The sequence below is a fragment of the Delphinus delphis genome, chromosome 11, assembly GCF_949987515.2.
Source record: "Delphinus delphis chromosome 11, mDelDel1.2, whole genome shotgun sequence".
NCBI lineage: Eukaryota > Metazoa > Chordata > Mammalia > Artiodactyla > Delphinidae > Delphinus > Delphinus delphis.
The window spans coordinates 62,240,963-62,255,491 of NC_082693.1; the positions used below are offsets into that span (position 1 = coordinate 62,240,963).

General features: G+C 35.0%; 1 protein-coding gene across 4 annotated transcripts in view; it reads left to right on the plus strand.

Annotated features, from left to right (window-relative positions):
- The window catches only part of NAV3 (neuron navigator 3), a 363,667-nt gene that overhangs the window by 290,208 nt on the left and 58,930 nt on the right, over positions 1-14,529 (plus strand). For all 4 annotated transcript variants that reach the window (XM_060025293.1, XM_060025294.1, XM_060025296.1 and 1 more), the window contains exons 20-22: positions 877-929; positions 6,576-6,599; positions 8,787-8,864. In XM_060025293.1, coding sequence (XP_059881276.1) covers positions 877-929; positions 6,576-6,599; positions 8,787-8,864 — 155 coding nt within the window. The remainder of the gene's footprint in view (positions 1-876; positions 930-6,575; positions 6,600-8,786; positions 8,865-14,529) is intronic.

Genomic DNA, 14,529 nt, shown 5'->3' on the forward strand with positions numbered 1-14,529 from the left:
TTTATATGACCCTGTGGTGATTATCTTTTTAGTTACATATCTTTCTACTTATTTTTGGGCTCCTAGGATTGTGGCATTCAATTTTACAGTCCCAGCATCTAGCAAGGGCCTGTCACATTGTGTGCATTTGACTAATGAATAAGCAGAAATAACCTTATATTATCCCACAATGAAAAGAAGAAGAACTTTTCTACAAATATAATTAAGCACAATTTTATCCACCTTTTGGGCTTAATATTGTACATTGAACTTGCAGAAATATAAATCATTCTGTTAATTGTTTAAGATTGGTATTTTGATGCACCTACCTAAAAGACAGTATGCAATTTCCATCCTTAATTTCAATGAGACATCACCTTGAAATAAGAAGTACTTTCTGTTACTAAAATTATGAAGGAAACCATACTTCTCCATTAGAATGGGTATAGTCAGCTCATCACAGATAATGTTGGAAGAGCTTGTTTCCCTGAAAGTTTATGGAGAAAAAAATTGAAAATGGATCTTTGTTGTATAAAAATGAAATTAAATAAAATACATAAAGTTTTTTTAAAGTTTAAACTTTCATGGCAACTTTAGGTGTCCATGATTTTCGGATTATTTATTATGTGGGAGTTTACTCCAGTTTTCAATACGTGCAAAGCATGCTAGAAGGGCTTGCACTTGTCAGTTCTTCTCTGTAATGTGGTGGAGGAGGTACTTTAGGGACCTTTCCATGGCTCAACATTTTCGATCTCTAAAAAATGACAGCAGACTTGTTCTCAGATTCTTATGTTATTTTTATTTCCTTAATCACCTATTCTTCACTTTTCAGTAAAGGTCTGGTGGTTCTGAGCAGACTTCATTACTTCACCTCTTGTTCTTTTTTGCTTTCTTCAGTTCATGGCTCTTCATTATCACTGGTCTCCAGCACTTCTTCTCTTTACTCTACGGTAAGTGTTGACTGTTAAGAAAACGCTTTTGCCTTTGCCAAGCACACAAATGGTTAAATAGGTTGGCATTTACACAAAAGCCGCGCAATTAAATAAGGGTGTACTCTAAGCTCCTGCATACTGATAAGGTGGTGGGTGCTCTCCCAGCCCTTCTATGGCTCGTTTGTATGTGCTTCCACTTGACTTTTATGTACTCATTGTAATCAATGAGTGGATAGAAAACTGAATCTCATAAAACCCGATGGGCTGTGACTCGGAATCCCGGAAACCATGTATGATGATCCACCATAATCTTATAATACTGACCACTTTTCCTTGTTCAGTTCCCTGAGCCATGACTGGTAATTGTTCTATGGTATCTTCTCCATTTTCTTTCATAAGTTCATTTTTTGAGAAGATCACACCAAAGGGTAAAAGCATAAAAGGCTTGGTGACTTTTTAAACTGTATCTTCTGAAAGAGTGTGATTTTAAAAACTTCATTTCTTAAGAGAGAAATGCCAGTGTATCAGCGTATTTTCCCAATGTGTGAAACTATATTTTGTTTTTGCCAAGATGAGTTTTCTGTCCACTTATTAAAATTTCATCATTTTCAAAAAGTCTACAGGCAGTTACGTTTTACGAAAAGTTTCCTTCATCCTAGGTTAGAGCGGGGTATATTTTAGTTTATGAATCTCACTGAGTCTTGAGCACTATGAATAATCCCTAATCCTGTATCGAAAGGTTCATGAAAAGTTCAAAGCCTCAGCTGTCACTGAATAATTAAGCATTAGGGGCAATACTAATTTTTTCATTCGTTTTCATTAAGTTCAAATGTTGTGGCCCTCTTTTTATATTTATTGCTTTAAAGTGTTACTCAGGATCAGACTATCATTGGCAGAGGCAATATTTTTCTTATCATTTCTCCTTTTAATGATTAACATTGCCAATCGATTCTATGAATAATGAAATCACTGTTAGCATTTAGATAAATCTGCTGTTTTAGGCAAACAGATAAAGAAGTGAGAAATGTAAAAATGTATCGGAAAAAACACAAAGAAATATGTCGTGTTCCTCCCATTGGGCCAATGCCACTGCTTGACGGGAGGTATATTCTGACTTAAACCCTTGCAATTGAAGTCTCTATATAACATTAAAAGATGCAGCATCATTATAGTCATATTTTAAATATATGGAAAACAATATTTGGATAAGACACTACCTTCATGAAGCCTGAGAAAAACTCAAGAAGAAAAAGAGCATGGGTTGAGGAAAAACAGATGGCTAATTAGTATACAAGAGTCTAACAGACCTTTCTGTGATAATAAAATTATTCTATACCTGTACTAGATTATACAGTAACCACTAGTCACATGTGACTATTGAGTATTTGAATTGTGTGTGGTATGACAAAGGAAGTGCATCTTTTATGTTAAGTAATTTGAATTTATATAGACACGTGCCTTGTGGCTGCTATACTAGATATTACAGGTTTACAGGGAACAAAGGAGGTACATTGAAAAGATTATAGATTTATAGGAGCAGATGTCAAAATAATAAGGATAAATTAGAAAGTATAAATGAGAAGTATTAAGAGTACAATATGAAATAGGCACAGAGATGAAAATGAAGAAACTATACACACATATTTATGTGATGAAATAGACCCTCATGTTAAGTGTGAAAAGAATGGATTAGGTGATCAAATCACACGAGAAGGTGATATTATTAGGAAATTAAGAAATTTAAATAGTTCTATTGGAAATGATGGAAATTATATAATTGAACTGACAGCCTGTAGTAAGACAATTAAAATAAATGCATATGTGGAGGAGTAATAAAGAGAAAAATCGCAGGTGATAGAGGAGTCATTTCTGTCTCCAGTCCCCCATTATCATGCACTGATAGTTAATTGGCAATGAAAAGATATCTGTGAAAGTGCTTTTCAAACTATGAAGTGAAAAGTCAATTTATCATTTTTCTTCATGCCTCCTTAAGGACTCAGGATGAAGGATCAGTTGATTTACATTTTTGCCTGACTCTATCAGGAGTTATTGTGTGACATCAGGCAAGTTGCTAAATTTCTTTGGACTGTACCTGCAATGTAAAGTTGGCAAACAGCAGCCAGATCGAGCCCATCTGTCCCAAGGGATTTCTGCAATAGTTAGAGAAGATAAGGTTCATTACATACCATAAATTACAGAAAACTATAAACTGCATGGGAGCACCATTTATATCATAGTCTTTGTGATTTGCACCTTTTGAAGTTATGCCATGTGCAAGTAACACAGTTGTGCATGATATCCGTTCATAAAATAATTAGGGAACTTGCCGGCGGTCCAGTGGTCAGGACTCCGCACTTCCACCGCCAGAGGCCTGGGTTCAATCCCTGGTTGGGGAACTAAAATCCCGCAAGCCACGCGGTGTGGAAAAAAAAAAAGAAAATTAAAGTGTTTAGGGGAAAAAGATTATTATTTTTTTAAAAGACTACTAGACACTATTTGCTATTATGAGGCAATATACTGCTCTTCCTAACCATGAATATAAACAGTCTTTAACACCATCATTTATGCAACTAATAGAAGTATATGTTTTGATTAAAAATATTAAACTAGGGCTTCCCTGGTGGCGCAGTGGTTGGGAGTCCGCCTGCCGATGCAGGGCACACGGGTTCATGCCCCGGTCCGGGAAGATCCCACATGCCGCGGAGCGGCTGGGCCCGTGAGCCATGGCCGCTGAGCCTGCGCGTCCAGAGCCTGTGTTCTGCGACGGGAGAGGCCACAACAGTGAGAGGCTTGCGTACCGCAAAAAAATAAAAATAAAAAAAAAAACTAACAAAGATGACTTGTTGTAAAGAACATTTACCTGTCAAATTACAATATAATAAATCCAATTGAAAGGATTGTTTCTTCACATATAACTCTTGAAGTCTCTACCAATTATAATTTGGTAAAATTTTCCAAAGTACCTTGTTATAAAGCTGAGTAAATCATCTTACAGAATTTTTGAGCAGAAAGATCCAGGGAGATTACACACTGGTTGGAAATCACAGAGCCAATCTGACCTGCCAAGCTGTTACCTTTGGCAAACTTTGAGTTTGTGTGTTTGTTCTTAAATCTAAGCCAACACTGAAAAAATATGGAGTTTTACCTAAAAATTCAAATTTCTCAGTTCCTTTTGAAACTAATCGGAATATCTAGCAACACGGAAATGAAATTCCTCCAGGTTTACAGCATCGCCCCTTTTCGATGTTGGCATGTGAATTCAGGCAAGACCCAGCCTCCACCAATTCTCTTCCTGACACTGAAGCTGAGTTTGCACTGTTAGTTATTATTGTGCTGTTGCGTTTATTGCAGGAAAGAAATACTCCTCAGTATCCATACCTGTATGAAAAGTGGGGAAAACAGCTAACCTAGGAAGGCTGTGTGATTTTGTTTTAATACCCAGGGCTCTTTTTATTCTTTGTATGTCTAGTCCTGTTAAACATTTAAAATTTTGATCCTTGCAATAGATGTTTTCTGAGTGGCTGTATATTAAAAATTGTATTGAACCCGTTTTGTACTTGGAATCTAATTTGTATTGATTTAATAAGAGCGAGCGAGGGCTATGTTAGTTTATTGTGGAGCCCTTCAGCATATTTCCTAACACATAGCTAATACTAAAGTAAACATTTTTTGATTAGTAAGTTTGAAAGGATGAATGAATGGCCAAGTAATGGCTTACAGAATAAAGAATCATCTAATATATTTTTATTTAGGCAAGGTGTTTTATATTGTTTACCACCCTTGAGGACATTGGGCCAGCTTCAAAACCATCATTTAAAAATGGCAAGTAATCATATTCCATCATAATGTCATCAATCCATGCCTAACCCACTGAAAGAAATATTAATATTCTGGCTCATTGCTTCAACTTTATGGTAACACCTACCCAGTATTGCTAACCACAGGATATGAAAGAAGGCAAAGATTAAAGAAAAAGTTAGTTCTGAAAAGTTAGCAAAGAGAAAGTCATTCTGTACAGTATATATAGAATTAATATGTGATGGTTATGCATGTAACTGGTGTAACTTATTCAGGGCTTTTTTAATGAAAAAATGTGATGACTGTCTTTCTTGACTATTTTTTTTAAATAGCATACAATGCTCTTTTCAATATGCAAGTTACTTACTGAGTATCAGTTCTGTATAATCCTAGCAAGCCTAGAAGCAGGATTTGGACAGAATAAACTGGCAGTAAATATGCAAAATACCAGGGAAACCAAATAGTCAAAGTTAATCGTACCGTATGTCTCAAGGCAAACAACCTCCAGCTTTTGATCCATGAAATTTTTATCTTAAAATTCCTTCATTCTGTCTGATTCAAAAATCAAACTTTATATGAAACATTGAAATTATTATAACTTAAAAATATTGAATCTTCAGTTTAAAAAGTTGAGATATAAAACATTAAAGCTTTATGTCAGAATTTGTTTTTAAAACAGTTTTCTTATAAAGGCTATTAGGATTCTACTAGTTAACCACTCTTCATTTAACCACTATATTAATAACTACATATTTTTTAAGAATAAAAATATAAGATAGAAAAAAATCCAGTTTAAAAGAGATGCTTATGCATAAAAAATATCCTGAGGGTTATTTTACTTTGTTTTAGTTTATGTTTTCTGGAGGAAAAGAAGAGATAAAAAATGGTTTAGGTACTTCTGTGTCAGTTAATCAGGAAATGTCTCAAAAGGAGAGATAGGAGATAGGAGATTGTTTTTCAGCTTTGGATCTGCTCAAGGCAATGAACAGACTTGTAATGTTCAGCAATATTATGCATTCTCCAGCTTTTTCCAGAATGAGGGAGCTTCCCAAATACAATGGCGCACATAATTCATTTTCTGGCATTTTGCAGCCCAACGTGAAGAAGAAAAACAGAGCTAGGAGTTTTCTACAGCTGAGGCCAAAACACCCCTCAAGGTCCTACAGCAGTGCTCATTTCCATTATCTGTGGAGCCGATGTTTGTCAGCCACTTTTATCACTGCCTTACCACTGGGGGTTTTAATGTTTTGCTGACTTGGAGCCCAATAAACTTATTTAATGATCATTAAGAAAAGCAAATAAAATAGAAACTAATCAGCAGATTTTCTGTGGTTGTCAGTATAGGTCAATATTTTTCCTCTAGTCTTATTTGGCATTCTTTATTATCTATATATCACAGAATAAAACTCCGACTCCTAGGTCTTGGCTAAAAATCTCTGTAATTTCATAGAGTATAAATTTCCTAAAATCTGTATGAAAAAAAGATCTACTCTATTATTTTTTTCTGCACTCATATTTTTTAAAGTTTAATTTTATACCTTTTTGTTGTTTATGGTCTGGATCTTAGGGTAACACCATTTTTTAATTCTATCCTTTGCTTTCAAGACATAGTACATATCCATAAATCAAATAACTGATATTTTTAAAATACCGTTAGGTTTATATATAACGAAATATTCATTTGCAGTCCTACAGGTTCCTGTTTTTACTGTTTTAATTTAATAATATATATTTTACCATGTTCTTATGTTAGACCAAAATAACATTTTAAATACACAGTATAATTATTTTATTCTTTTATACTTGTAGAATGAATTGACACTAATTATTTATAGTTAAATTCTTTTTCCTTTTTTTCTTTTACAGGCTGAAGAAAAGGCTCATTCAGAGGTAAAAACCTTGTAGCATTTTTACATTTGACTGTTTTCGTTTACATTTATGATGAAATGAGTATTTCGACCACTAGAGGGCTCTATGATACAACCCATAACTCTCCAACACTGCTAATAGAAGTGACCCAGCTAGTGATAAATGGTCTTGGATATTTCCTCTTAAAAGAAAATGAAATGAAGTTTTTAGAAGCAAACTCTTTTCTCATGTTCTAGCTTGGAGTCTTAACTCAACATCTAATAAGTTGTCTCTAGTAGTAAGCACTTACAAATCTTTGATGGATGAATGAATGAATGTGTGGTCTATTATATTATAGTCTCTTCCCCCACTGCCTGTTAGACTAAGTGCATAGGATTAAGGCAAGTATTGAATTTGAGGCACTAGACCGCCACAACACAATTTACCAGTATCCCAACCCATCTATTATTTGGTGCCAGGACTTTGCTGCTTCTAATCACTTGATGTATACTGTAGTATATTGTTCTAATCACGTACATTTCACAAATATTTCATTGCAATCATGTACAAATCAGATTGCAGCCTGGAGAGAACATTATTTTTCTTTCCCTTTTTATAAGAGTTGTCCTGGCCAAGGAGAGCAGGGAGACTTTAATTAGGCCTTTATTCAAGGTGTGCTAATGACTATTTGATTGGTTTTACCATGAGCAAAGAAAAATGCATTGGTAACAGCCTCTGCAAAGGAACTCTTCCCTTTGAAGTTTTATTTTATTAGCCTTTTAAAGTAAAATTTGTGCTGTATTTTTAAAAATTGAAAAAGTATAAATTATATCAGTTTTATCTTTATAATTGCTAGACCAAAGAGTAAATACGGTTTTGAAAAACCTAAACTATTTACATCTCACGGACATGGCAAAATTCTACCATCGACCGCAATACGTATAGCTACTAAGGCATAGAAATACCACATCTGTTTGCCGTATTAGTAGTTATCCACCTCTCCTTTAATTATTTATGCCCCATAGTAGGTTATGGTTCTTTTTTAATGATTTATATTACTTTAAGGTTTCCTAGATTCTATTTTAAAGGAAATCTGATCATGTAATAGAGACTCTTAATTTGAGAAAGCCTCTTTGAATTTGTATTGTTTTAAGAATAAAATAGATGTTCTCTGCTTTCTGGAACCATTTGCAGTCGTCATCATTTGAATGCAGCTCAAATGCTCTTTGGGTCTGGGTGTATCTCTTTTTTTAAAGGACAGGAGCCAAATGGAATCACATTTACTAAAATTATGTAAATGTCCCCTGTCTCTAATTCCAGTTTAAAGTTTAGTTCTTCTTTAGAGTTTTTTCAGTATTTACCACCATTTCTTCTCCACAAAAATTTAATGGGTAGGAAAAAAAAAGACAGTTAATGAACTGTGTCAAGAATGCTCTTTCAAACTAAGGTAGTGTTTTGAAAGTCTAACTACAACAATAGAAGACTTGTTTTTGAAGAAATGAGAATCATCAGAGTAGAATGTTTGGCACCTAAGTAACTAAAATCCCTTGAGACCAGAAGTATACTTGTAGACTTAGTCTCAGTTGCTTATAAATATCTTAACCTTACTAATCACTGTCTATATTTCATGGAAACATGAAACATGAAGATTAAACTGTGGAAAGTGCTTAAATTAAAATTTTAAGTATGATATATATACTCTCATCTTTTTCTGGTTCACTTTTATTTGAGTGTGGACCTAACCAAACAGGAAAACATTTTAGCATATTTATGTTGGTGGTTTATCTAGCCATTTTTACAGTATTACTGATTTTTCCCCTTTGAAACTATGGATAATCTATAACAGCATTTCTGCCCAGAGCTCATAGTAACTCACTGAATAAAGGACATTATAACAAAGACTTGGGAAGGCTTCTCTAAGTGTTAGGAATTAAAACTCCAGCCAATAAAATTATTTTCAAATATGGAATCATTAAATGTTGAATTGGAGCCAACTTTCAGTGACTGCAGGATATTCTACAGCTTCTGAGAAGTTGCCAAAGTATAGGAAATAAAAATAAACATACCAAAAAATGGATAGAAAAATAAAAAGACCCAGAAAATATATATATGTATATTTACTGGGGGTAGGATGAGCTAATTATAGTATTGGCTTTTTTGGATTGAATTCTTAGTTTTAGGTTAAAATCTACTAGCATATTGATTTGATTTTTTTTTAATTACATTCAGCAAATTCATAAACTACGGAGAGAGCTTGTTGCATCACAAGAAAAAGTTGCCACTCTCACATCTCAACTTTCAGCAAATGTAAGTCACTTTTGATTTTTTTTGATATATTAAAACAGATGTTTATATAGTAAATGGGATAATTTTAGTAACAGACTCACAAACTTTAAATGTTCAAAATTATACAGACTTTAGGTCACTAAATAGTGGGACTTTCCTGCACGCTGGGTAATCAAACGTAAATCCACATTGATGAGGAATCACAATGTGGTTAAAGCGGCTTTTTGTTTCATGTAAAGTTGGAAACATTAGTAAAAGCTACAAGTCTTATTTCTTTTCTTATTTCTCATTGTTACCAACGCCCAGCCCCACATACGTAAGACTTTCTTCAGCTCCAAGACAATGAGGGGTTGACAGTGATTAACTGTGGAGTATAAAAAATTCTTGTGCCCTGTCTCCTTCAGCACAATTTATTGGACAATTAGTTAAGCAGCCAGTTAATTCTCTAAATTTGGGTTTCTTAGCTATATTATAAATGAGCTAGAGTTCTCTCAAAAACCTTGGTAGCCTCCTTATAGCAGTTAAAGCAGCTGAGGATCGCAAAAAATGATGATGGCAAAAACCATCAGTTATATTAACATTTACTGAAGATCCTTCAGTGTGCCCCGGAGTATACTCAGAGTAGGAGCAGAAATAAAGGCGAACATGTGGCATTGTGCCTGGCCCTAGGGAACAACAGTGTTAGAAGCAGCAGTGAGGGGTGAGGAAGCTCCCGCTATTTTGCCATATGTCCTGACACCTTCACTCAACATCAGTCTGCTCACTTCCACCGGGTGGCTTTGAGCCTGTTCCTGCCTCACCACTCTGCTCTTCGTGGAGTTCTTCCATCTGCTCAGCAAAGCTTAACACAGCAAGAGTGAGCAAATGTGGGCTCACTGGGTATGATTTAAGTAAGAGATTTTTTTTTTTTTTCGGTACGCGGGCCTCTCACTGTTGTGGCCTCTCCCGTTGCGGAGCACAGGCTCCGGACGCGCAGGCTCAGCGGCCATGGCTCACAGGCCCAGCCGCTCCGCGGCATGTGGGATCTTCCCGGACCGGGGCCCGAACCCGCGTTCCCTGCATCGGCAGGCGGACCCCCAACCACTGCGCCACCAGGGAAGCCCTAAATAAGAGATATTTTAAGAATAAAAGTTATTGTGCAATATATTGGGTTGGCAAAAAGTTTGTTTGGGTTTTTCCGTACCATCAATAACCCAAACGAATTTTTTGGCCAATCCAGTACCTTCCACAGTATATAAGTAAGTCATTTCACTCACAATGCATTCATTTTAGCACTGTTTTTGAATTGACTTTATCTTTTTAACTTTGGGAGAATCAAATGAATTTGGGATTGGCTATATTTATTTTTTATAGATGTTGTCAGGGGATTCTTAAAATAATAGCCGGTTTTAGAGAACTGTTTAGACAATACTGGAAGAGAACAGTATTATTTAACCCATATTTTTTGTCTAAGAATAATTCTTAAATAGTTCAGAAGCCACTGTAAATTTTATACTATAGGCTATATGTATAGTAGTATAAAGCACTCCTGTCTAGATCCCTGAATTTGCGCCCAGAGGACATATTGCAGTGTAAAAGCCGGAACACACTGGGTTGTGTTTGTCTGCAATGAGGAAGGCTCAATGACAGACCTTATGCGCTGGACAGTAAAGACATAAATGTCTTGAACGATTACTCAGAGTTTTGTTTTATTTTGTAAATGTCTCTTGCATGGACTTACATATCAGTTGTTGGATTAATAAACGGCTGCTATACATAATAGAATTTGGGCTTTTACCCAATAATGTTTATACTGTCTCCATTTAAAAAGTAATATGGTTGACCCTTGAACAACACGTGTTTGAACTGTGCAGGTCCACCTATGCATGGATATTTTAAAAATCTGCATGTAAGTGGATCCACACATTTCTAAATATCTGCATATAACTGGACCCGCGTAGTTCAAACCCGTGTTGTTTAAGGGTCAACCATACGCAATCCATGGTTGGTTGAACCCCTGGGTGTGGAACTCACAGATGCAGAGGGCCAGCTGTGGGACTTGAGCATCCACGGATTTGGGTCCTGGAACCAATCTCCCACAGACACCAAGTGACAAATGTACATGTATATTGTATTAAAAAGAAAAACTGAAATTAAAGGAAGTGTTTAATAAAAGATATATATTCGTTTTTCCCTCTGAGATTCCCATTCCCATTCTTGGTTATTGATTTCTTGTGTTTCCTTTCAACATTGTTCTTCTGTATACCCCTGAATACATATATACAGTACACATTTGCAAAGGCTTATACACATACACACACACACACACACACACACATACACACAGAAGGAGCCAAGTTCTAACATAGGAGGACAGTCCTGGGGGACAACTCGATGCCATTGTTTGGAAAGGTACCAAACATTTTACAAAGATGTCAGCCATTGGCTATCTGCCACTTCTCTCAAGTCATGCATGCCACACTATTTTCACTGTTGTGTTTTCACGACTATGGACTATGTATTCTCAGCTGGGCATTGATATGATCGTCAAAGCATGAATAGTGTTTCTTATGGTGGGAAAAAAAAAAGTACTCTTTTTTTTTAAAGTACTCTTTTTATGCATAAAGCACAGATATATACAGAGTACATAAACAGGTATCCAGCATATCTGTGATATTAAAATGGCCATGGAGGAAGGGGACAATTAGGAAAAAAAAAATCTATAATGTCTCCCTAGGGGATGATAAAGAAAAAAAAGTAAGAAACATAAAATTAGAAAAATCGGTGCCAAACTGATAAATTTGTTTAAAAAGTGCTAGTCTTGCCAAAACTATCCAAATATCTCCAGCCTTCCCTGTCCACGTCTGTGTTATCATTAGTAGTACATTTTGCACGTGGATGGGAGCTTAATATATATCCTATTTGGTATGTTCTTCTTCTTTTTTTTTTTTTTACTTCATAATGCATTTTAGAAATATTCTCAAATCACCTCAGACCCACACAGAAACCTGTACATAGCAGCTTTATTTTTTAATAGTGCAAAAATTGGAAACAACCAAAATGTCTCTTAATAGGTCCATGGATAAACAAACTCCGATAGATACATCCATACCATGGACTGCCACTCAGCAGTAAAATTAAATAACTATTAATACACACAGCAACTTGGATGGATCTCAAGTGCATTAAGCTTAGTGAAAAAAAGACCAATTTTAAAAGGTCGCATACTATGTAATTCCATTTATTCAACATTCTCAAATGACAAAATTATAGAAATGAAGAACAACTTAGTGGTTGCCAGGGTTTAAGGAAGGTGGTCACCTCTCTCCTGAGAGTGGGTGTAACTATAAAGGGTAGCAATAGGAAGAGCTTTGTGGTGATGAAAGGTGGTTATTTACATGTGTGAATCTTCATATGTGTACCAATAATGAATTTCTGGTTTTGATATTATACTATAATTTTATAAAATGTAACCATCGAGGCAAACTGAATAAAGGGGTACAAGAGTCCTCTCTGTACTCTCTTTGAAACTTCTTGCGAATCTATAATTATTTCAAGTTTAAAAATTAAACACCTAAAGATCTATCACAATTTTTTAAAGTGATGTCTAGTTTTTAATTTCTTGGGAACTTAAATCTTATTTCACCATTTAGTGCTTTTTTTATTCGGTGGTGATATGGATTGTTTCAGCTTTTTACCATCAGATAAATGTATTGCTGAAACCGTCAAAAGATAAAAGTCAGAAGATTCAGGTAATGAAGATATATATTATCTTCTATTCTTTTACAAAGCAGTTTATCAAAATTTACTTTAAAACTATTGCAGTAACTAAGAACTTGTGTAAGTGGATGCCTGTATAAATGTTTATAAAATAATTTTAAGGTCAGTCCTATTTTAAACATTTAATAGTATCATTATAATTACTAGGGATGGAGTCTTGTATATTTATGTTCCTTTGTATCTTTAAGGATATAATCTCCTTTACACATTCAGAAATTTGAATTATTTATAAGGCGCAAACCATCTTGAACTCATTCTCTTTAGCACTTAGTTTAAAATGTCACTTTAGATTCCGTGCACCATTATAAGTCATCAAAGGATTTACTTGAGAAAACACTTGGTTTCTCAGTTCTAAGAAATACTGCATTTAAATTTCATTCAGAGTGTGTTTCACGTCATTGCCTCTGAGTTAACATTTGTTGATGTATGTAATATATGCATATATTTTAATATACTTGTACAGAAATGAAATTAATTATAAGACTGAAAAGTTTTTCTTTCGAGTTTCTTCAATGTAAGTGAAAATTTTTTTTAATCTTGTACATTTCCTGTTTGGAGGTAAAGATATGCCTTTTATTTATTATTTTATACAGACCACGAGTAAACTTTTTACTTTTTGGTGAAATGGGATCACCACAATGACCATTGTTGTATAGAAGTGTAATAGCCATGATTTATAAAGACAAATTACAATGTTTGGTTCTGTAGAAAATATCATTAACTGTTATTATTATCGTTTATTTAGTAATCATTTTAAGATCCAGCTATTCAGTTTTACTCAATATATGAATAATTCTATCAGGACTTAATTGGTTTTCCTTAATTTGGGCTTTTGGGGTTTTTTTTCTTTTTGTAATTGATGTGTCACATGTTTGGACCTGGCAGCATGATTATATTTATATGGAGTCCAGACAATAATCTGTGTTTTAATATTTAAATTTGAAACATCTGTTTCTCTGCTTTTTCTCCCCCTTTGTTAAAAGGGGCAGTGGTAAGTCAGAAAGTTATTCAGTCAGCTCACCTCTCATTTGCCTGACAGAATATGACCTCCATTCAGTAGAAGGTACGCTGAGCCTTTCCCTCCCCTTGCGAAGTTCTCTGAGCAGAGTTGCAGAAAGCCTGGGAAGCCTCTTTATAGAGCTGTGTCCACTAGGATGTCTGGAGAAAGGAGAGAGGGTATGCTGGCCAGCGCTATTGCCTGGCCTTCTTTGAATCAATACCCCACCAACAAACAGGAAGAGAACAGGAGCCCCACAGTCCAAGGCCCCCGGGAATGTATGGTCACATCAGACAGTCAGCCAGGTGCCCCCTGGCCTCTCACCCATACCTTCATGCTGCCAAGCCAGGTGGGATGCATTTAATGTATTTCTTACAAATCTCAGCCCTTAGGTGATCTGGAAATGGGCACTAAGGCTAGTTATTACTACCAGTTTTCAAAAATATCGCTGAATGAATGTGTAACCAAAAAAAGTTTTTTTTGTTTTTTGTGTGTTTTGTTTTCTTGCCTTTCAGTGCATAAGTCTTTTAACCACAGATCTCTCAGGTGTTATTTTCCTTGGGATTGTGTCCTATATCTTTGCGCTATTTAATATTTTTATATAATCTGGCAGTTACTTTTGTTTTTCTACATCTCCTTTAAGGGAAAACTATTTTGCACATAATTAACAATGACAGACACTGAAGGGACAATTTTATACAGTAAAAGAAATATGAAATCTTATTTATGATAGTTTCAGAGTCATTTTCAGTTCATCTAACTATTGAATTTCAAACGTAAAGTCATCTGTTTCTGTCTATCTAATCTGTCTATCTATCCCCATATACATCTATGTAAAGCGTATGTTTTATTCGGCTGATGGGCTGTCACTGAATTCTGAATGAACAAATGCAATGCAGGCATTTTTCATAATGATATTCCATCTTATTG